Raw genomic sequence first — 24,568 nt, 5'->3', positions numbered from 1 at the left:
CCTGCTCTGGTCAGCAGCCACAGCTCCAGAAATAAAAAGAGGGACAATTCAATATCCAGGCCCCAGTGAGTCTGAGAAGCACATTAATTTGTTTTAATCAGAAAGCATCAATAATGTCCCTTTGTTCTTAAGAAGTGACTTCCCCCCCGAGGTTCTACCAGCTTCTCCACCTTCTACTGTGGCTGAAATGAGATCAGCTTGTCTACTTTTTAAAAAGATGTGTGTATGTTTCCCTTTGCATTTTAATTACTTCTCTTAATTCTTCATGATATAGAAAAGACATGAGTTGAATTCCTCATAAACTGTTTTTCTATCAGCACTTAATACTTTCCCAATCCATCTGTGCCCTATTTACTTTTCCACAGTATGCAATGAAGAAGCACAACACGTACACCAATGGGGAAGGAAGAACATGGCTCTGGGCTAGACAGTCCAGGGGTCTAATCCCAGGTCTGTGACTGGCCAGGAAGCCAGGTTACCTCTCCAAGCCTCAGCTTCTCTCATCTGTAAAATGGGGCCCACTGTGGGGACTGAGATGACCACTATCTGACTGCTTATTGTACTCTAAGTGCCCAGGAACTGTTAATTTCCTTTCCTCGTCCAGTCAGCACAGCTTTAAAAGCTTGTGGAAAAGGCTTGGTATGAAGAAATAAATAATGAATTGGAGTCCCATCAGAGGCTGCGGCAGACAGACTGGAGCTGGGGATGAGAACACTGCGGTGCCACTGTGGGGGTAAAGGCGGGACCATCTTGGAAGGGAAGCAGATGACTGGGCCCGGGGAAGGGCTGTGGGGTCGAGGGAGAGGGTGGTGTGGTGGTTTCCATCCAGGGTGTCCCATCTGTCACAATCTCCATCCCTTAGTTCAGGGGCCTTGGTAAGAGCACCGTCCTCTCCATGCCATTTTTACAGTGGCTACGAGTGGCAAAATTCCCATCCTCCCTTCTGGGAAAAAAAAAAAACAAACCACCTTGGTTGGGTACCTATTAAGTGCCAGATCTGAGATGGCACTGTCTTCTGACTTCCCATTCAATCCTTGCAACTACTGAGGGGTGGGAAGAGATAGTACATGTGGTGACTCCCATTTCACATACAGGGAAACAGGCTCAGAGAGGGAATGATGTGATGAAAATTATATGGATACCAAATCAGTCAGGGTGCCTAGAGTTCAGGTCTGTGTGGCTCTTTTAAAGGCCACACTTTTCCTGAAGTTCCTGGGTGGTGTAACTGCTAACATGCTTGCTTGCAGGTTGGTGGTGAGTCCACCCAGAGGTGCCTCACAGGAAAGGCCTAGTGATCTTCTGAAAAATCAGCCATGTGTACACATGAGGAACCTGTACACAGATCAAGAGGCAGTCGTTCAAACTAAACAAGGGGCTGTTGCATGGTTTAAAACCAGGAAAGGTGTTTGGCAAGGTTGCATCCTTTCATCATACTTATTCAATCTGTACACTGAGCAGATAATCAGAGAAGCCAGATTACATGAAGAAGAATGTGGCATCATGATTGGAGGAAGACTTATTAACAACCTCCAATATGCAGATGACACAACCTTGCTTGCTGAAAGTGAAGAAGACTTGCAACACTTATTCCTGAAGATCAAAGACTATAGCAGTATGGATTACACCTCAACACAAAGAAAACAAAAATCCTCACAACTGGACCAATATGCAGTATCATGATGAATGGAGAAAATATTGAAGTTGTCAAAGATTTCATTTTACTTGGATTCATAATCAATGCCCACGGAAGCAGCAGTCAAGAAATCAAATGACGTATTGCATTGGGTAAATCTGCTGCAAAAGACCTTTATAAAGTGTTGAAGAGCAAAGATATCACTTTGAAGACAAAGGTGTGCCTGACCCAAGCCATGGAATTTTCAATACCTTCATATGCTTTGAGAATAGAACAATGAATGAGGAAGACCAAAGAATTGATGCATTTGAATAGTGGGATTGGGGAAGAAAACTGAATGTACCATGGATTGCTACAAAAACAAACAAATCTGTCTTAGAGGAAGTACAGCCAGAATTTCTTTATAAGTGAGAATGGCCAGATTTCATCTCTCGTACTTTGGTCATGTTGTTGGAAGGGACCAGTCCCTGGAGAAGGATACCATGCTGGGTAAAGTAGGGTCAGTGAAAAAGGGGAAGACCCTCAAGGAGATGGATTGACACAGTGGCTGCAATGATGGGCTCAAGCATGGCAAGGATTGTGAGGATGGTGCAGGACCAAGCAGTGTTTTGTTCTGTTGTACACAAGGTCCCTAAGAGTCAGAAGTGACTCGATGGCATCTAGCAACAATAACATGGAACACAGGTCTAACTCTGACACACAAGGTGTTGTCATGAGTTGGAATCAAAAACTCGATGGCAACTGGTTGTTGTTTTCTATTAGGCCACCTCACTCCAAACCTGAAGATTCCCCTCAGTCTCTATCTTCATGGACAGATTTTATTTTCATGTCTATTTTCTCATTCAGTTTCACCTACCAAATATCCTGAAGTGTGCAGCTACCACACTTGTCTGTCAGTAGAGGCTTGCATGTCACTATGATGCTGAGTAGGTTTCAGTGGAGCTTCTAGACTAAGATGGACTAGGAAGAAAGAGCTGGCAACCTACTTCTAAAAATCAGCCAATGAAAGCCCTATGGATCCAAATGGTCTGATCCTCAAACAATCATGGGGATGGTGCAAGACCAGACAGTGTTCATTCTGTGGTATGTGGGGTTACCATCAGTTGGGGGCTGACTCAATGGTAGCTAACAACTTTCTCAACTAACACACCCTTAGTGGGTGAAACTGTCTCAGTTTTAAGTTTGTCAATGTTTTTTAACCATCCTCCACCTTGGCACTTGCTACCTTTTGTCTGTGGCAAATGTTTGCAGATGTTCAAACAGATGAGCTAAAATGTAATCAGATATTGGTAGGAAAACTTGCAAACCATTAGCCAATCAGCCTTAAATGGACATTTTTTTAGAAAAAATTTTTATTGTGATTTGGGTGAAAGTTTACAGAACAAATTCACTTTTCATACAGCAGCTCACACACACTTTGTCTCAGGACACTGACTACAATTTCCCATGGTGCAACAGCTCCCCTCCCATTGTGTCCTTCCCTCCATGCACTCCTGCTGTCTCCCTGTGCATACACAGCCCTTCTATTCTCCCATGATTGATCTCTCCAAGGAGTGTATCTACTTAATTTAAATGTTCAGCTCATATGCCTGCCTGTCTTTTGTTTGGCTGGAAGTCACAGGTTGCTGTTGTTATGTGCTGTCGAGTTGGACCCGACTCATAGTGACCCCTCCTGGGTTTCCAAAGCAGTATCACTATGGAAGTAGATTGCCCAACCTTCCTTCCGAGGAGCGGTTTGTGGGTTTGAACCGCCAGCCTTCTGGTTAGCAGTCAAGCGCCTTAGGCATTACGCTACCAGAGCTCCCGGAAGCCACAGGAGTGGGTTCAATTCCAGACCTGAAGGGTAGCTAGGGGCCATAGTCTCAGTGGTTCCATAAAGGCTCTATCAGACCAGCAAACCTGGTCCTTTTTTTTTTTTTTTAAATGATTTTGAGTTTTGTTCCACATTGTTCTCCTACTCTATCCACTGGACAGTTTTTTTAAAAAAATGTTATGTGTATGTGTGTGGTTGTGATTTTATAAGGCATGCTTACATCCTGCTATGTATCTTCTTGATTCAACAGAAGCCTTACATCAAATGATCCTGGTGTCTTATTGTCATGGGTTGAACCATGATGATTCTCAGTGGTTTGTCAGTTATGTAATGATGTAATCATCCCCAGGATGTGATCTGATATGATCAACCAATCAGTTTTAAGGGCATTAGGGTGGGATGCACCATCCTTACTCAGGTCACAACCCTAATTCAATGTAAGAGGAGTTTTCCTGGGGTGTGGCCTGCATCACCTTTTATCTTACAAGAAATAAAAGGAAAAAGGAGTGAGCAGAGAAGGAAAGACCTCAGTATCACCAAGAAAAAAGAGCCAGGAGCTATGCACATCCTTTGGATCAAGGGTCCCTGCACTGACTGTCTCCTAGACCAGGGGAAGCATGATGCCTAGACACATGGAGATCTCCAAGAGATGCCAGGCCCACAGATACTGAAAGGAGACAAGAACCTTCCCCTAGAGCTGACAGACAGAGAAAGCCTTCCCCTAGAGTTGGTGCCCTGAGTTTAGACTTCTAGCCTCCTAAACTGTGAGAGAATAAATTTGTTTGTTAAAGTCATCCACTTGTGGTGTTTCTGTTATAGAAGCACTGATGACTAAGACACTGACTAAGGGCTCCATGACTTCTGGGGGCTCTGTTGCTAGAACACCCTTGAGAATCCTTCCTTTGGGAGATGGAGGCTCCTAAGCTGGGAGTGAGATGGTGGCAGCAGAGGTTGGGGTTAAATTCCAGCCTTGCCATTTACTAGCTGTGTGATCTTGGATGGGCTACTTCACCTCTCTGAGCCTCACTTAATTCATATATAAAACAGGACTGACATTAATTACCTTGGAGGTTGCTGGGATGGGTAAAGGAGATAACTATAAAATTAGCTAGCACATAGTAGTACTTAATAAGAATAGCTATTATTGTCAGTTCTTCAATCAGCTGTCTCTTGTACATTTCTGAGCACCTGTGTCCAAGCCAGGCCCTATGCTGGATGCTGAGGACAACGAGGTGAATCAGATCTGGGAGCTCATGCTCAGGTAATCTAGAGTCTAAGGATAATCTCACTAGTAAGGAGAGGGGTGAGGCATCAGCAGTAGTTCAGGGGCAGAATTCTCACCTTCCATGAGGGAGATCCGAGTTCAATTCCCAGCCAGTGTACCTCATGCATGGCCACCATCCATCTATATTGGATACTTGTGTGTTGCTATGATGCTGCACAGGTTTCAGTGGCACTTCCGGACTAAGACAGACTAGGAAGAAAGGCCTGGCAATGTACTTCTGAAAAGCAGCCAAGAGAAACCCTATGGATCACAACAGTACCAGGCAGCTTTTTGTTCTGTGTGCACAGGGTCACCATGAGTTAGAGGCAGACTTGACAGCAGCTAACAACAAAAGAAAGTGGGAGTGGGGGCAGTGGTAGAGAGGAAGGTCTATTGGTAAGTCTTACTGCAGCAATCCCTCTCATTCCTAGGTTGAGCCTTGACCAAGGGTCCTGAACACCACTTAAGTTAACATGAACTGCACAGCTTAAGGAAGGGAGCATGCCATTCCCATCTGGTAACTTCTGGAGGTGGTTGAAAGCTGTCACAGGCATATTGGCCCAATTTGGCACTTTGTGACTTCTGGCTGTTCCCCTAAAATAAATCACACAAGGAAGGTGATTTGACACCTCCAAAGCCATCCAATCTGTCACCACTGCCCACTAGAAGGCAATCTCAAAAAAGGAGTTGCAGCAAGTGGCGGGACAGGGGACAAATGGATGTGTGGGAGGGGGGCACTTGGAAGGGGCTAACTTGCACATTGTTGAATACGATCTGTTTATTCCTGTATTACCATACAGAGGTGATGGAATTTTCGAGTGAAGCGTAAAGCAAAGGTCCGAGAGAGGTGCCCTGGGTGCCAGGGAGAAGAACTCTGGCAGCCTGAGGAGGAGTATTCAGGCTGTGGATAAACAAGTTCTTTCTAGACAATAAGACCCTTGGGGGGAACAACCCAGAATAAGCTAGGTACTTGAGGCTCTGAATGTGGCTGAGAGGCCCCATCTGCCTCTCCCCTCCACAGCCTTGCCCACTCAGCTACACCCACTCCTCATTCCAGGCCCACCCTCAGCTGCCTCCACAGCCCCACAGCCGCCACATGACGACATCCTGGCCTAAGTCCTCTCTTCAGCAGTCCCTCTAGGGAGCTATTTGCAGAGGCCTCCATTTGGGGGTCGGGCCTTTGCACACAAGTGTTTAAAAAGAGGAAGAGAAGCCACAGCAGGTGCCTCTACTTCCATCCTGTCCCTATCTCGCCCTCTGAGGGCTCCTGGGGGTCTTTGTGCTGTATATGTCTGTGTATGCGAGCGTCATCCCCACATCTGCTGCCTTGTGACAAAGGCCTTTGAAGCTCCACAATGACGCCATCTGCCAGGGACAGCCGGCTGGCACACTTGGAGCTGACCCCTCAGTTGCTGTGGCAACCAAGACGATGGCGTGAGGCCTTCAGAAAAACCACCAGGCAACCATGTAGGGGGAGTCTCTGTACTGTGCAAATGGTTAACATGCTTGGCTGCTAACCGAAAGGTTAGAGGTTTGAGTCCATCCAGAGATGCCTTGGCAAAGCCTGGTGATCTACTGAAAAATCAGTCACTGAAAATTCTACAGAGCACAGTTCTATTCTGATACACATAAGATCACCATCAGAGCTGACTGGACAACAACTGGTTTTCACCATGTAGAGAAGGTCTCCTGCAGCATGGCCCACACACTAAGGGTTTCACTGGCTCACATTCTGGGTCTGGCAGAGATGGAGGAAATGTTGGTGGTCAAAAGAAGAGAAGAAAGAAAAGTGATGAAGGCATTTGGCCTCTGGGTAATGAAGGACAGGTCCTTTCCCTGTGACTTCCTAGAACTCCAGCTCTAGGAAGGTCAACGGCTCACCTTGACCTGATGGGGGAAATCAATGCCCCATTGAGAGACCATGTGGCCTTCACCAGACGTGCCATGTTGAGCATCTTTGCACATACTTGCAGGTTCCCTTTGCTTGGAACCTCTTCCCTTCATTTATCAGTCTAGGAAAGGTCTACTCGTCCTTTAAGACTCATCCCAGGGTTTCCTTCTCCGAACTTTCCAAATAGAGAGGAGTATCTCCTCCTCTTTGGGCTGCAGTACTCTGGATATTCATCCCGCCCTGCCCCCCACCAGACTTGTACTCCTCCTTGGCAACAGCTATCCCAGGGGTCTAGCACAGGGCTGGACACATGGTAATTCTAGCAAATGTTAAATAAACTAAGTCCCTTCATTTCTCAGCTATGTGGCAAGGGATTTCAACACCCAGAGCTTTAGTTCCTTACCATAGAGAGCAAATGGGAAGGGGGACATGGAAGAACCTTCTCAACCCTACAGTATGCTGTGGGTGTGGGTATTTCTCTGCCACTGTCAATGCCCAGACCCCGGGGTCTCTGAAGAGCAGGCTACAACCACTTGGAGGCAGGATACTCCTACCTGTATCTTGTAATTGTTGACGATAGATGTTGTTAAGTCTGCCCCTGACTCATGGCAACCCCATGTACATCAGAGCAAACTACAAGATTCACAGGGTTTTCACTGGTTGATTTTTCGAAGTAGACAGCCAGGCCTCTCTTCCTAGTCTGACTTAGTCTGGAAGCTCCACTGAGGCCTGCTCAGCATGATAACAATGTGCAAGCTGCCACTGACAGATGGGTGGTAGCTACGCATGAGCCGCATTGGTTAGGAATTGAACTCGGGTCTCCCACCCAGGAGACTAGAGAATTCTATCACTGAATCACCAATGACTCATGCACTGTGTCTTAGTTTCTGTCTTATTCTGGGTATGCTGCAGGAAAAACACTGGAGTAAGGTTTAGCACTGAGACCTACCAGTGTGCTATTCTTAGAGGGCCTTGGGTAAAATTGCCCGCTCACAGATTCCCTGATTTTGGGGTCCAAGGGTCTGCACATCTCCCTCCAAAGTGGCTGTAACAATTTACCTGTGTACTAGTAGTTTTTCTGAGTGCCCGCTGCCCTGCATCCCCTCAGGTTTCTCATTTCTGTCAGTCTGAGAGGACTGAAGTGGTGTCTTGTTGTTTCAAATCTCATTTCTCTAATTTCTAGTGACCTTGAGCATCTTTACACTACCAATGAGGTCTCTTCCTTGGCCAATGGTCAGTCTTCAGCCCTGGCCCATTTTTTCTTTTTTTAATTGCTTAACTTTTTCTTACTGATTTTTAAGAGTGCTTCATATATAAACTCTGAAGATTATTCCTTTCTTATCTGTATGGCAAATATCTCTGTTCCCAATTAGTGCCTAATATTTTAACTTTATGTTAGGTGTCCTTTATCAAACTATAGTTTTGAATTTTTATGCAGTCTGAACAGCAAAAGGCTGTCTGAGGCTCTTATAAACAGCATACTTGTGACACCCTTTTTATATCTGCAAAGAACTTCCCCTTCCATGATCTCCTGTGAGCCCCTCAAAGCCCTGTGAGGTAGGAAGAGTAGAGATTATTATTCCTTCTTCAAAGATTAGAAACAGACCTTGCCATGGACATCTGATCTTTTTGCCTGCTGGCACCTTTTCCTGGTAACACCCCATAACTTTTCTCTGGAGGGACCTCATCCCTTACAATCTTTGTCCTTGTGGTCTGGGTAGGGTTGGCTCTAGAGGGGGCACAAGACTTAGGCCTGGCTACCTGGAACACTCCATTCCCTGAGCTGAGCTAAGCCAATGAGAGTGCATCCCAGGACTTGGGCTGGAATTATCGAGAAAGAGGTGTTTCTCCTGGTGAATTGTATCTGACAATAAAGCCAGTATCAAAGAAAGCAGATCAAAAGATAGACACCTATTCCCAACAACATTTGCACCTGGATCCAGCCATGCCTGAGGCCTATTGTGTGCCTTTGAGTGGATTCCAACTCATAGTGATCCTACAGGACAGAGCAAAATTGCCCCATAGGGTTTCCTGGGTTATAATTTTTATGGGAGCAGATTGCTAGCTCTTTTCTCCCACAGAGCCTTTGGTGAGTTCAAAGTGCTGACCTTTCAATTAGCAGCCGAGCACTTAACCATTGTGCCACCAGGGCTTCTCATCCAAGGCCTGCCTTCCCCTTAAGCCAGCTCGAGGTGAAGTTCTTCTGTCCATCTAGTCACAGCAGAAAATGAAAGAACTAGGACTGGATGGATCCCTGGTCTTGAATCATTATTAAAAGTATCAAGAGGTATAGAAGCGTAATGGCCCTTTGATGTTATATTCCGTAGGCAGGCCTCAGTTTGCAGGCCTGTGAGGTAACAAAAACCACCCTGACTCTTCCATCCCAGCTGGCTCTGACTCACCTAACATGTCCCAGGTCGATCTGCTGAAGCTGGGCACTCTGACCCCCCTGTTCTGGCCCCAAGGACATTCTGAATGGGAGGCTAGGAAATAGTAGACTTGATAGAAATTAATTAGCACAGAAAAAAATTGCCATCAGCTGAAGCTGCCCAGAGAAAACTGGACTCAGTAGAGACAATGGCAAAAAAGAAAAAGGAAAGGAAAAAGAAAACAAAGAAGAGAACAGGCAGGCAGGAAGGAATTCTATCAGTATCAGCAGCTATAATTGGAAATTAGATATAGAAAAAATGAGTTAAATTTTCACTGTAATGTTTACACAAGAAAGGATAAAACCTGCTAAGAATATTTTCTCTCTCTCTCGCTCTCTAAAATAAACCTGGAGAAAAATCATAAACATCTAATTGAGTCACTTGCTTAAAGGATTAAATTGATTATATGGCATTAACTCTAGAAAATATTTTTTTGATGCTAAGTTATCATCAGGAATGTGATTCTGATAATGTTTCTAAGCATCCTTGGGCTGGACCTCCAGTATTCAGCCTGAGCCCCAGCCCAGGAGCGGCGCTTTGGGCCGGACTCGCCCACTCACCGTGGTGATGAACCTGTACAGAGGCTGCCGTCTCTCCGTGTACTTGACTGTGATAGGGCTGAGGTCATAGCGGAACCAGATGGCGGGGATGATGCGACCCGTGTGGCTGTAGGCCACGTACTCCTGGGGAGAAGGAAGAAAAAGGGAGGAGCGTGAGAAGCAGAGGCACATGTTGTCTCACAGTGTAGGGGGTGGGGGTGGGGGTGGATTCAGGAGGGTCCCACAGCAACCCTCAAGAATGGGCTTTCTTCCCTCTCTGCAGCACAGGGAGCAGATTCCACCCACAATGTCCCCATCCCCCCAGGTTCTAGGCCTCTCTGCCCTCTGGTTTCTGAATGGGCAACATCTATCTGGTGGTGCATTTTTGCCCCTTTGCTACTTGGAAATGGACCCCTACGAACTGTAAGCAGCCCAAGATTCAAAATGTAAGTCTGAGAGCAGAGACAGAAAAGGAGAAAGTGTGATTTTGGATCAGTCTGAGTAAAGGCCTATTTTCTTCTTTTTATACCTGTCAGTTCCTGGGCCACCCAAAATCTAATAATTGAATTCAGCAACTGATTACTGACTGCCTCTTCTGTGCTGGCCCTGTGGTGCCTACTGGGGACCCTCAGGAGAAAAACCCTGCCCTTCCCCCAGAGGGGGTTGCTGTGTGAAGGAGACAAACATAAGAATACCCTTAACGTGGCAACAGTATACATATGGTGATAGTGGTGATAGAAGGATGCAGAAAGCTGAGGGAGCCTGAACGAAAGCCCAACTCTCCTCAGGGGCAGGTAGAAGACTTACCAATGAGGGGCCATTCTGAGCTACATGTGAGGGATACGCAGGAGTCCTGCAAGGTGTGTGTGAGTACATATGCGTACATGTGTGCATGCGTGCCAGATGGGTATAAAGGCCATGGTGGGAAGTGAACTTCCTTAAAAAAAAAAAAAATCCCCCAAAACCAAACTGGGGAGCCAGAAGACACAGCTCTCCCACAGTCCTTCCCTGGGACACACACAGCAGGTACTTAAAGGATGCTGAGGAGCTGACTTTACAGTGTGCTTTGGGCCAGTCTCTCTGCACCTAAGTGTACAGGGGTCTGGGATGATGACCCATGGAACCTCTCTGGTTTGGACACTTCAGAGTACTGAAAACCCCCAGGCTGTCCTCACTAATCTGCAACAGTGTGGACCATGCCAAACCACTGGGGCACCCTCAGCCCCCAGTGCTAGGACCTGTGCTCAGATAGATGACAAGGTGACTTGACCGCCCAGCTGGACTGCCACCAGCTTGACGTGTGCAGTGTTGTTTCTAGTGTAGGCTGGAGCCACAGAAAAAGCTGAGCAAGCTGTTCTGGCCTCTGGGCCCTTGGCAAAGCCTTGGGGAAGGAAAGATCAGCTTTCTCCAGGGAAAGCTGATAGAGCAGGGAGACTGTCTGGGTCATGGTATGGAGCTGAGGGAGAGACAAAAGAAGGAAAAATAGAAGTAGGTACCAGGAGGTTTGAAAACATTGCCTCATTTGATGACTACAGGCTTATGAGGTGGGTAATATTCCCATTTACAAATAAAGTAAGTAAACTGAGGCACAGAGAGGTTATGTGACTTGGGACAAGTCACACAGCTAGTGAAAGACTGAGTTGAGGCCTAAACCCAGGTTGTGTGGTCCAGAACTCATGTTCTTTCTGCTCACCCTGCAATCATGTTCTCTCAACTATTGTACGTTATCAGCCCTCAAGGTTCCAAAAAAACAGTGAATAAAAGAGAGGACTGCCCTAGGAGAGTTACATTAGACCATCAACCCAGGTGGATCACAGCAAACAGACAAAAAGTCACCAAGAAAGAGTGGTTCCCAGGCTGGCAGACTCAATGGGCTCTTGCTAGGAATGAGTAGATGATGTTGTGATCAAGAGTCCAGGCTCTGAAGCCCAAAAAGAACCTGCTTCCAATCTTTACTAGGCTACTTTATAGCTCTACAATCACCTCCCTCTGCCTCAGTGGCCAAATCTGTAAAATGGGGACAATAGTAGCTTCCATTTCAGAGCTGTCATGATGATTCAAAAAGAATCATAGGGAGTTTAGCATGATGCCTAACCTAGAATAAGTACTCAATAAATGATAGCTCCTCCTCTTGCTGTTATTATTATTATAATTAATTGAGCTAAGTAATATATGACTTAAAGTCTTAAAATAGAAGACAAGGAGACTTCTGGTGGTAAAAGTGGGCAATGACATCTGCCAGGGGCTAGTGAAGACACCTCTACCAATGGACTTTGGGCATTCATGTCCCATTGGCAGTGTCTTCTCTGGGGAAGCTTGGTTTGAAGCCACAATTATTGGGTCCTCCCATTCCACTGGCTCTGACCATGTTCTGCTTTCCATGGAGGCCTGCCTGCTCCTCCAGGATGCTGTGTGTTGGTTCTTGGGACTGTCAACAGCCAAATATGATCAATGGCCATCCCAGTGAGATTCCCTTGTCTTGTGATTTTAGGTGAAGTGCTTGTGCCTGAGAGCTTGAGAAACTCTCTGGTAATGAGCAATCAGGTTCTGAATGTGAAGGATCAGGCCAGGTGCAGGCTGTGGAGATGCTTGCAACCCCTGGAACATTTCGGGGAGGCCACCTGCCTGCTCTTCCTCAAATAGATCACACCTATGTCCTATGTCCTGGTTAGATTTTTTTTTTTTTTTTTAATTTCCTTGACTCGGAGACTACCTTGAGGGCAGGGGCTGGGTCTTCCATCTCTATCCAGAAACAGAGGCTGGCTGTACACAGCAGCCATGAAATGCCTCCTGAAGAGGACCAGAGGAAATGGAACCAGCCACTTGTCACCTTTGCTCTCCACCAGCAGAGGGCACGATTGCACACAGCTAGGCCCACCTAGGGCTCTACGCACCTTGTTGGCCACCGTGTATTGGTAAGAGTACCACTGCTTGCCATTCTTGTCCTCATAAACCGTGGGCACGATCTTCAGGATGTAGTCATGCGAGGCAAGGGCTGCAGGAAAGAACATGCAAAATGAAGGTGGGATATGAGCAGCTCTTTCCATGTCATTTATCACCAGGGGAATTATTCCCCACATTTTCACATATTCTCCCCTTGGATACTGGGAACAGAAAGATTCTACCTGTCAGGATCTTCACTCCTGAATTGCTTATAATATTAACATTCTGGAAACATCCCAAATTTCCATCAATCCATCAATCTCCAAGAGGCATTGTTAAGTGAAAAGAACTCAGTTACAGAATAGGATGGATAACAGTTTTCCATGTACTGGGGGCAGGGGGAGATTCTTCCTACATATATGTATGAACATATATGAGACTTTTCTGGAAAGATACCCAAGAAATTATTAGTAGTGTTAATACTTCATCTGGGGATGAAGACAGAATCTGAGAAAGATTACTTTTAATTATGCATCCTCTGGATTTTTTTTTTAACTTTTCAAACAAACCGAGTTTAAATTTTCACCAGAAAGAGTCTACCTACTAGAAAAACTGGATCTACAAAGAACTGATTAATTTCTTTCTCCATTTTCCATTCATGAAAAATAAATTCTCCTTCCACTGTCCATTAACCATTGCTGCTGAGTCAACTTTGACTTATAGCTCTCTCACAGGACAGAGTAGAACTGCCCCATAGGGTTTTCAAGGCTGTAAATCTTTACGGAAGCAGACTGCTACATCTTTCTCCCATGGGGAGGCTGGTGGGTTCGAACTGCTGACCTTTCAGTTAGCAGCTGAGCACTTCCCTCCAGTGTAGTCCTGTCATATTTCACTGTAACTCTCTTATCTCCCACCTCACTGGACCGGGGAGGCTGCTGAGGGCAGAAACTGAGTCTTACTCATCTCTATGTCCCCAGAGCCCTACACAGAGCCTGGTACAGAGTGCACAGTGGCAGATGCCTATTGAATGAATGGATGGATGAAAGGATGAGTGGACGGGGCATGAATGGAGAGGAGATGAATCAGCTTCTGATAAGCATGAGGTCACTGGAATCAAACACTAGGCTGATAGAATGCTGGCTCAAAGCTGCCAATATCACTCAGGAAAGCGTGAATTCTCTTGGGGCTTCTGCAGTGCTAACAGAAGCTCATGGACCCTTCCATTACTGCTTTCTAGAATCTTAGTTTGGAGACGACGGAGCTAAAAGCAATACAGAAACTGAGGCCTGTGGGTTCTAACCTGAGTCTCACAGCCATATCAGTGCACGGTCCTTGGGCTTACCTTCTGTGAAAGGGCAGGGAATATACAGAACATTCATGGTCCCTGGCTTGCTCCTTCCCCCTCTTGTCCTGCCTATGCTGTGCTTTACAGAGGACAGGGCAGGGCTTTGTGAACCATTTTGAAACCTGACTCTCTGGAAACCTGGGAAAAACCCTGTAGCTGAGGTAAGTCCTTGAAGACTCAGATACTCTACTGTTCAACCCTGCGATGATCCTCAGAGGTCAGAAGCACGAAAATCTCAGTGTTGAACAGGCAACTCCTGGACTTCACCTCCGAGATTCCCACTCAGTGGGTCTGGGGTATGGCTCACAACCCATACTTTAAACCAGGAGCCCTAAGAGCACACTTAAAATCTGGTGCCCTGAATGTCTATGGGCCCAGGTTAAAAACTTGAAGGAATGGAAGAGTGAATGCCTTACGAATAGCATTTTTCCCTACCTGTAATATCTTTGTTAAAATACATATAAAACAGAGGTGATCATCAAGATAAAAACATTAATACTAGCAATAAACCCTCCAGCTATATAGAAAACTGTGGTTAGCATTCTCTTGTAGAAGCTGCCAGATTTTGTATATATTTATACATATAGTTATGTTTTGTTAACACAGGATCAAAAAGGAAGAGGAACAGCATAGCCTTCATTGTCAGACAGAATGTTTCAACATCTATCCTGAAGTACAGTGTTATCAGTGATAGTATAATATCCATATGCCCACAAGGAAGACCAATAAGTACTACTATTATTACACACCAACCACAAAAGCCAAAGATGAAGAAGTTGAAGATTTCTACTAACTTCTGCAGTTTGAAATTGACCAAACATGCAATCAAGATGTATTGATGATTACTGGTGACTGAAAGGTCAAAGGTGGAAACAAAGAAGAATCATCAGTGGCTGGAAAATATGTACGGTCTTGGTGATAGACATGATGCCAGAGTTGGTATGACAGAATTGTGCAAGATCAATTACTTTTTCATTGCAAATACCTTTTTTCAACAATACAAACTGTGGCTATCCAAATGGACCATGCCAGATGGAATACACAGGAATCAGATCAATGACATCTGTGGAAAGAGGTGATGGATAAGCTCAATATCATCAGTCAAACAAGGCCAGGAGCTGATTGTGGAACAGACCATCAATTGCTCATATGCAAGTTCAAGCTGAAACTGAAGAAAATTAAAACAAATCCATGACAGCCAAAAAACAATTTTGATTATATCCCACCAGAATTTAGAGATAATCTGAAGAACAGATTTGATGCACTGAACACCAATGACTGAAAGCTAGATGAGTTGTGAGATGGTATCAAGAACATCATATATGAAGAATGCACATGGTCATTAAAAAGACAGGAAAGGAAGAAAAGACCAAAATGGATGTCAAAGAGACTCTGAAACTTGTTATTGAAAGGACAGTGGCTAAAGGAAATGGAAGAAATGATGAAATAAAAGAGATGAACACAAGATTTCAAAGGGCAGCTTGAGAAGACAAAGTCAATTATTATAATAAATGTGCAAAGACCTGGAGTTAGAAAACCAAAAAAGGAAGAACACGCCCAGCATTTCTCAAGCTGAAATAATTAAAGAAAAATTTTAATCCTCAAGTTGCAATATTGAAGGATTCTATGGGCAAAATACTGAACAATGCAGGAATCATCAGAAGAAGATGGAAGGAATACACAAAGTCACTGTATCCAAAAGCATCGGTCAACATTCAATCATTTCAGGAAGTAGCATATGATCAAAAACCAAAGCTACTGAAGGAAGAAGTCCAATCTGCACTGAAGTAACTGACAAAAAACAAAGTTCCAGGAATTGACAGAGGACCTACTGAGATGTTTCAACTGGAGGCGCTTACTTGTTTACACCAAGAAATTTGGAAGACAGTTACCTGATCAACTAACTGGAAGAGATCCATATTTATGCCCATTCCAAAGAAAGGTGATCCAACAGAATGTGGCATTTCTTAAACAATATCATTAATATCACACACAAGTTAAATCCTACTGAAGATAATTCAAAAACAGTTGCAGCAATATATTGACAGGGAACTTCCAGAAATTCAAGCCAGATTCAGAAGAGGATGTGGAACAAGGGATGTCACTGCTGATGTCAGATGGATATTGGCTGAAAGCAAAGAATACCAGAGAGATGTTTACCTGTGTTTTATTGACAATGCAAAGGCATTTGACTGTGTGGAACATAATAAATTATAGATAACATTGTGAATACTGAGAACTCTAGAACATTAATTGTACTTATGAGGAACCTGTACATAAACCAAGAGGCTGACATTCAAGCAGAACAAGGGGATACTGCATGGTTTAAAATCAGGAAGGGTGTGTGTCAGGGTTGTATCCTTTCATCATACTTATTCAAACTGTATGCTGAGCACAAAATGTGAGAAGCTGGACCATATGAAGAAGAATGAAGCATCAGGAGTGGAGGAAGAACCATTAACAACCTGTAATATGCAGATGACACAACTTTGCTTGCTGAAAGTGAAGATGATTTGAAGCTCTTACTGATGAAGATCAAAGACTACAATCTTCAGTATGGATTACACTTCCATATAAAGAAAACAAAAATCCTCACAACTAAACCAATGAGCAACATCATGATAAATGGAGAAAAGACTGAAGTTGTCAGGGATTTCATTTTACTTGGATCCACAATCAACACCCATGGAAGTAGCAGTCAAGCAATCTGATGTCATACTGCACTAGGCAAATCTGCTGCAAAAGACCTCTTAAAAATGTTAAGGAGCAAAGATGTCACTTTGAAGACTAAGGTGTACCAACCCAAGCCATGGTATTTTCAATCACCTCATATGCATGTGAATGCTTGACACATGAAGAGTTGATGCCTTTGAAATGTGGTGTTGGTGAAGAATACCAAGAGTACCATGAACTGCTAGAAGGAACAAACAGATTTGTCCTGGAAGAAGTGCAGCCAAAATGATCCTTAGAAATGAGAATGGCCAGACTTTGTATCACCTACTTTGGTCATGTGGTCAGACGGGAACATTCTCTGGAGAAGGAAATCATGCTTGATAAAGTAGAGGGTCAGTGAAAAAGGGGAAGGCCCTCAACGAGATGGATGGACACAGTGGCTACAATGATGGGTTCAAGTATAGCAAGGATTGTGAGGATGGCGCAGGACCAGGTTGTGTTTTATTCTGCTGTACACAGGGTCGTCATGAGTTGGAGCTGACTTGACACAACAACACAGGATCATTCTGTACTTTCTTCTAAGAACTGAACATGATGAACATCTTTTGGGTCAAAGAGGATGTGAGCTCCACAGAGAGTGTTTGTTGTAGTCCCTCCATATCCCCAGGGCCCTACATATTGCCTGGCACACAGTAGGTGTTCAATCAATGTTTGCTGCCTGAATGCTAGCAAGGTTCAGACACATGATATTACAGAGTGGGCACCGACAAGGTGCTCACCCAACTCTGGACTCTGACACCGTCTCTCATTTTTACTCACGTCAACAACAACTTAGTGAACATGATTTTCCTAAACTTCCGCACACTCTTAATTATTTTCTTAGGTTACTCTTTCCTAAGAGTAGAATTAATGACTCAGAGAATGATTTTTTTTTTCTTTTAATTGTGATTTCATCCAGAAAGTTTAGAGAATGATCATTTTTAAGGCCTTTGATCAACTGTGAAACAATTTGCCAGTGCCCTCTAAAAACCCATGTATTTACCCCTATATGTAGGTTCCCTGTTAGCTGACCTAATGGCTCCTGGCTTCAACTTGATCCAAGCAGGCTGAGAGACCCCTCACACTCCCTTCCTCCCTTCAAACACTGTATCATGGAGATTTTAAAATGTGTGAAAAATAGAGAATTACATAACAAATTCCTGTGTCCACAATGCTCCAGCTTCAACAATGACCAACACAGGGCCTATCTGGTTTCATCTCTTCCTTACCACTCCTCCCCACTGTACTTTGAAGCAAATCTCAGACATCTCATTGATTCATCCATAAATATTTCAGTATGTCGCCCTAAAAGAACTCTTAAATGAAAAAACACTGTCATCATCATAGCTAAAAAAAAAATTAACATCATTCCTTAGTCACTTCAAGTATTGAGACAAGGTTCAAACTTCTACTTAACCGTATAATGTCACATATATGGATATATGTATGTAATATATACACATGCACACATCCACAGAGATACATGTTGTCACTACTGTCAGTTGCTTTCAAGCTGATTCTGACTCACAGTGACCCCACATATGCAGAGTAGAACTGCACTCCATAGGGTTTTCAACGCTGTGACCTTTCAGTAGCTTATAGCCAGGCTTTACTTCTGAGTTGCCTCTGGGTGGATTTACTCCGTCAACCTTTTGCTTAGTAGCCCAGTGCTTAGCCATATATACCACCCAGGAACTCCTTATATATACACATATTAAAAAAATAAAATGCATTGCTGTCTCGAGTCAATTCCAACTGATGGAGAACCCATATGTTACAAAGTAGACCTGCTTCATAGGGTTTTCTTGGCTGGGATCTTTATAGAAGCAGATTGCCAGGCCTTTCTTCCCCAGTGCTGCTGGGTGGGTTCGAACTATCAATCTTTAAGTTGAGCACAAACCATATGTGCCATCTAGGGGCCCTTACATATGAATTGTTGTTGTTGTTATTATGTGCCATCAAGTTAGATGCAACTCATAGCAACCCCTCCTTGGGTTTCCAAGGCAGTATCACTATGGAAGTAGATTGCCCAACCTTCCTTCCGAGGAGTGGCTGGTGGGTTTGAACTGCCAGTCTTCTGGTTAGCAGTCAAGTGCCTTAGGCACTATGCTACCAGAGCTCCCTACACATGAATACTAGTTACTGTTGACTTAATTTCAACTCATGGTGACTGCAAACCATGAAAATCCATACGGTTTCAATGGCTAATTTTTCAGAAATAGATTACTAGGGCTTTCTCCCAATGTGCCTCTGGGTGAACTTGAACCTCCAATCTTTTGGTTAGCAGCTGAATGTGTTAATAGTTTATAACACCCAGGAACTCCTATATATACATACGTATGTCTATATATGCATATACAAGGAGCTCTGGTAGCATCCTGCCTAAGACATTTGACTGCTAACCAGAAGGTTGGCAGGTCAAACTACCAGCTACTCTGCGGAAGGAAGACTGGGCAATCTGCTTTTGTAAAGACTTACTGCCTTGGAAACTCAAAGGGCGTTGCTATGAGTCAGAATCAACTCGATGGCAGTGAGTTTATTTATTTTTTTAAAATACATATACATATTCCAAGTTTGTTTTGATACCAGTCACTATAAGATACATTCCACGTTAGAAGAACTCACCTAAGCTTCTATGGTAAGGAATCTGATTTCTGACATAGCTCAAGATGACAGCGAAGATGAGAATGGCTAACAAATATTGAGCACTCGCTGTGTCCTAGGCTGTGCACTAAAGCTTTTACATGCTCTAATTAATCCTCACAGCAAGGCTGTACAGTCTCCCCACTTCACAGATGCAGAGACTGATGCTTAGAGGCATTTAATGACTTCCCCAAGATCACAGTAGAGAGGGGATTCTTCATCATCACACTATACCACCACCTGACACAGGCTCCTCCACAATGGCTTCCACATTTGGACTGATTAGCACTTCTTACCATCAACTAGGGAGCTCTGGTAGCATAGTGGCTAAGACACTTGCCTGCTAACCAGACGGCTGGTGGTTCAAACCCACCAGCCACTCCCCGGAAGGAAGGTTGGGCAATCCTACTTCCGTAGTGATACTGCCTCGGAAACCCAAGGAGGGGTCGCTATGAGTCGGGTTTGACTCGACGGCACATAACAACAACAACAACCACCATCAACTAGAGGTGCTCTAGTGGGGCAGTGGTTAAGGGATTCGGCTGCTGACTAAAAGGTCAGTGATTCAAACCCACCAGCCACTCTGTAAGAGAAAGATAAGGTAGTCTGCTTCCACAAAGCCTTGGAAACCCTATGGGGCAGTTCTCCTCTGTCCTTTAGGGTTGCTATGAGTCAGAATCGACTCAATGGCAGTGGGACCATCAATTATATACTTATTATACAAGGACAGAGGAGCTCTGATGGTGTAGTGGTTAATGCATTTGGTAACCAAAAGGTCAGTGATTCAAACTCAATAGCCCCTGCACAGAAGAAAGATGAGGCAGTCTGCTTCAGTGAAGATTAATAGTCTTAGAAACTCAATGGGTGTATTTAGGGGTCAGAATCGACTCAATGACACTAAGTTTGGTTTCAGTTTACACAAGGACAGAGTAGTGGACAAGACAGGGAGATTCCCCAAGTTCATCAAGCTTATGTTCTAGTTGAAGAGATAGCCACAAAAAAGATAATGAGGGAACCAGAGAGCAGCGGTATGTGCTAGGGAAGAAACAGATTTGTTAGTAGGAATAAGGGTTACTTTAGGTAGGGGAGCAGGAAGGGCCTCCCTGACTTGGTGACATCTAAGCAGAGACCTGTATGACTAGCAGCAGCCAGCATGGGAAGACCTGGGGCTGAGAGGACTGCAAACGCAAAGGCCTGGGAAGGTACAGAGCTTGGGAGCCGAAGACATGAGACCAGCCCTCTCCTGGCTTTCTGTTGCCTGATTCTGTACATTATTGTTTCTGATTAAGGCAGCTTGTGATGGCTTTTATCACCAGCCCAGAGCAGGCACAGTTTTCTCCCTAAACCCTCTATCTGCTCACACACTTCTGGGCTTTTCTAGCTTGATCCTCTCTCACTATCAGGCAGCTGAGGGTCTAGGCCAAATGCAAGCCCATGTGGATGGTCATTTTGGGACAGCATACTGCCTTATACAAGAAATAGAAGGACTATGCCAACAAATGGAGAGTCACCTATCTCTACCATAAGTCAGACACTTGTCTTAAAACAAGATGGAGGTGCTATGTATTCTTACATGTATATTCACATGTAGTTCCTGGGTGGAGCAAATGGTCAACATGCTCGGCTATTAACCGCAAGGTTGGAAGTTTGAGTCCACCCAGACGTGAAGTACGATGTTGGTGAGAAATATTGACTATACCATGGCCTCCAGAAAAATGAACAAATCTGTCTTGGAAGAAGTACAGCCAGAATGCTCCTTAGAAGTAATGATGGTGGTCCTACTTTGGTGAGTAGTGACTGGGGTCTTAAAAGCTTGCAAGTGGCTATCTAGATACAACGATGGGTCTCTCCTCATGCACAGCAAAGAAGAATGAAGAAAACCAAAGATGCATGGAAACAATTAGTCCAACGGACTAGTAGACCATGTGATCCTCAGCCTATATGACCATGAGACTAGAAGAACTAGGTGGTACCTGGCTGTCATCCTCAACCACTCACAGGGTGGGACTGGTGCAGGAGATCTTAGATAAAGTGGGAGAACAATGTGGAACAAAACTCAAAATTATAAAAAAAAAAAGAAAAAGAAATTAAAGACAAGGTTTGCTGGTACCATGGCCCCTAGTTACCCTTGAGGTCTGGAACTGAACTCACTCTTGTGGCTTCCAGCCAAACAGTAGACAGGCTTATAGGATGAACATTTATATCAGGTAGATACACTCCTTGGAGCGATGAATCATGGGAGAACAGAAGGGCAGTGTCTGCACGGGGAGACAGCTGGGGGTGGGGCAGGAAGGGAAGAACACAGGGAAGAGGTAACTATGGGGAGGAAGTGGGAAGAGAGATGTTGCACTGTGGGGAATTGTAATCAATGTCATGAAACAAAATGTGTATGAACTGTTGTATGGAAAATGAATTTGCTCTGTAAACTTTTATCAAAATCACATTAAAAAAAAAAAAAAAAGCAGCAATGATGGTGAGACTTTGTCTCACATACTGTGGACATGTATGTTATCAGGAGGAACCAGTCCCCGGAGAAGGACATTATGCTTGGCAAATAAAGGGTCAGTGAAAAATCAATTAGATGGACTGACAGGCTCCAGTGATGAGCTCATGCAGGATGGAGCACAACTGGGCAGTGTTTCGTTCTATTGTACACGAGGCTGCTACAAGTCAGAACTGACTCTGTGGCAGCTGTGGTGTAGTAAATTACTTAGTATGGCTTTTCTACCCATTAGTCTTTGTAAACTCCAAGGTGGGATTTTCTATGAGCAACTGAGGAGCTCCTGATTGCTGAAGTTGTCCACCTGGAGTATTTCGGTTGGGAGTGGCACAAAACAATGTTCTGAGAGGTGCCCACTCTCTCTCAAGTGCTTAAAGTTCTGATGCTATGATTGGCTAGTTTGACCACCCTGCCAGGCTCAAAAGGAGGCCTCCTAGAGGCAGAACTCTGACTGCTGGTTGAGGAAGACGTGCTGCTGAAAGAGACACAGGCTCCTGAGACACGCATTGCTGGGAAACAGACACAAGAGACACGCATTGCTGAGTGAGACACCGAGGGACCAGCACTGCTGGGAAAAAGACTGTGAGAGACTGTTGGCTGAGGCACAGTGGGCTGGGAGAGAGACTGAGCATTTTTCCTGAACTTGAATTGTAGCCTGTGGTGCTTCCCTAATAAACCCCATAATCTGTGAGCTCTATGTGGCCGCTGCAGCGAATTATTGAACCCAGGAGAGAGGTGGTGGGTGCTTTGGGAGGAACAGTTGGTGAAAGGGCTAGAGGGAGGCAGCATGTCTGGCCTGGCAGGAATAGGCCTTGGGTTACTGATGGTGATTCTGTCTTCCTCTTGTGGGATTAGAGGAGGTCAGAACATGTGGTCTCCTTGCCATTTTTGTGGCACCTAACAACAGACATGCCTCAGAAGAAAGGCCTGGCATTCTACTTCTGAGAACTCAACCATTGAAAACTGTATGGAGCACAGTTTTACTGACACACATGGCGTCACTGTGAGTTGAAGTCAACTCGATGGCAACTGATCTGACTGCTTTAGCATGAACAGGTTCAGACCTAGCTGGAAAGCAATAGGGTAATATGAAACAAACGCCCTAAGTATCTGAGGCAGCCTCATGATGGGGAAAAACTAGAACAAAAGAAACTTTTAATGGTAAGAAAATGCCTTCTAAAGTATGGCAAAGCTGCTAGCTGTGCAACTCAATGACAACTGGAAAACATAAAAATGGTGGTTATGAAATTGTCAAATACAAAAATTAGAACATAAACTGTAACTCTGAAAAAAATGACTTCTGTCATGGACAAACTCAAAGGGACACAAAGAAATGAAGTTTGACTTGCTGAGGCACACATCAGGGATGAATGTGCAAGGGTCTAAGACCCCAGGTATGTGGGTACACATAGAAGGTGTGTGCGCACGTGTGTAGATGTGTGAATGGATAGGTAGGTGTAAGTGCATGCATGTAAATGTGCATATGTGAAGGTACATGTGTATGCACGCACACTCTGCCAGTGTGTGGAGAGGTGAGGTCTCTTTAATTTGAGTTGAGGTGACAAGGTGCAGGGAACTGAGGAAGGAGAAGACTCAGTGAAGAGCCACTCAGGTGGGAGGGATTCAGGAAGGAGAAGAGGGAGGGGTGCCCAAGGAGGTCAGACCTGAATGAGGGTGAGCCCTCTTTCAGCCACCTACAGACCCGTTCTCATGGTGCAACTTCGAGCTGGAATAAACCCTGGCTGTGCCACCACTCCTTGTGGAATCCTAGGTGATTACCTCAATGAAGAATAATGTGGTAAGGATAACAATAACAAAGGTAATAGCTGGCCTTGAGTAAGCCCTCATGGTGTGCCAAGGGCTTCCACCTCCTTCCCCTGGGGACAAATCACTTTTCTTCCCTACTCTATAAGAAAGGGATATTTCTATGGTCTTCCAGGCCAGGCTACGGGAAAGGAGTGAGGCGACGTCCAGAAAATATTATCAGTGAGTGCTTGGCGCACGTTCCCTCCCCTGCCCTCTCCTTTTTCTCCTGCTCTACTGGGACTTCGGGGCAGGGATACATACGGTTTGAGTTAAGTCTGTCTGCTCCCCCGAGAGCGTTGAAAGCCCCCTGGACATTCTGGACCTGTGGAGAAGCACAGAGAGGAGACTGTTACCAGGAGGCCTGGCCGTGGGGGGACTGGGAAGGTGCAGCCTGGCCTGAGGTGCCTGTATAAATGGCATTCCAACCCATCCATATCAGAGAGAAGTTGTTAAAGTTACAAGCTGTTACAAGGACAAGTTACAGCATTGGATAGCACACAGTAGGTGCTAGTTTGTTGCCTTAAAACGTGACAGCTCTGTCCTGGGTTGTTGTTTTTAGCTGCATGTATAACAGAATGAAATGATGTCTGGTCTTGCACCATCTTCCAGCACTATATATATGGGACAATGTTCTGTTTTGACCACAGGGTCTTCATTGGCTGATTTTCGGGAGTGGATTGCCAGGTCTTTCTTCCTAGTCTGTCTTAGTATAGAAGCTCTGTTGAAACCTGTCCACCATGCATGACTCTGCCAGCATTTGGAATACATAGCATAGCTTCCAGCATCAGAGCAGCATGCAAGCCACTTCATGTCATCTCATTTAATGCCTCTAATGATAGATGCTTTTTTGTTTTTTAAATTTTTATTGTGATTTGGGTTAAAGTTTACAGTGCAAATTCACTTTCCATACAGCAGCTCACATACATTTTGTCTCATGACATTGACTGTAATCTCCCACAATACTACAGCTCCCCCCTCCCTCTCCATAGTTACCTCTTCCCTGTGTCCTTCCCTCTGTGCTCCCCTGCCCCCTGAGCTGTCTCCTCATGAATACACAATACATAGCCCTTCTATTCTCCCATGATTGATCTCCCCAAGGAGTGTATCTAC

The 24,568-nt window shown here is 44.7% G+C and overlaps 1 protein-coding gene across 1 annotated transcript in view; it reads right to left on the bottom strand.

Moving 5' to 3' along the window:
• ERGIC1 (endoplasmic reticulum-golgi intermediate compartment 1) overlaps window positions 1-24,568 on the bottom strand; it is a 103,438-nt gene that overhangs the window by 7,099 nt on the left and 71,771 nt on the right. The window contains exons 7-9 of the mRNA XM_007951667.1: window positions 23,720-23,780; window positions 12,464-12,564; window positions 9,591-9,713 (exon numbers count right to left, since the gene is read on the bottom strand). Of these exons, the coding sequence (XP_007949858.1) occupies window positions 9,591-9,713; window positions 12,464-12,564; window positions 23,720-23,780 (285 nt within the window). The remainder of the gene's footprint in view (window positions 1-9,590; window positions 9,714-12,463; window positions 12,565-23,719; window positions 23,781-24,568) is intronic.

Source organism: Orycteropus afer, unplaced genomic scaffold (genome assembly GCF_000298275.1).
Source record: "Orycteropus afer afer isolate SDZICR_OR568_19922 unplaced genomic scaffold, OryAfe1.0 scaffold00306, whole genome shotgun sequence".
In the NCBI taxonomy this organism is placed as follows: Eukaryota; Metazoa; Chordata; class Mammalia; order Tubulidentata; family Orycteropodidae; genus Orycteropus; species Orycteropus afer.
This window is presented reverse-complemented; position numbering and strand designations above follow the sequence as displayed.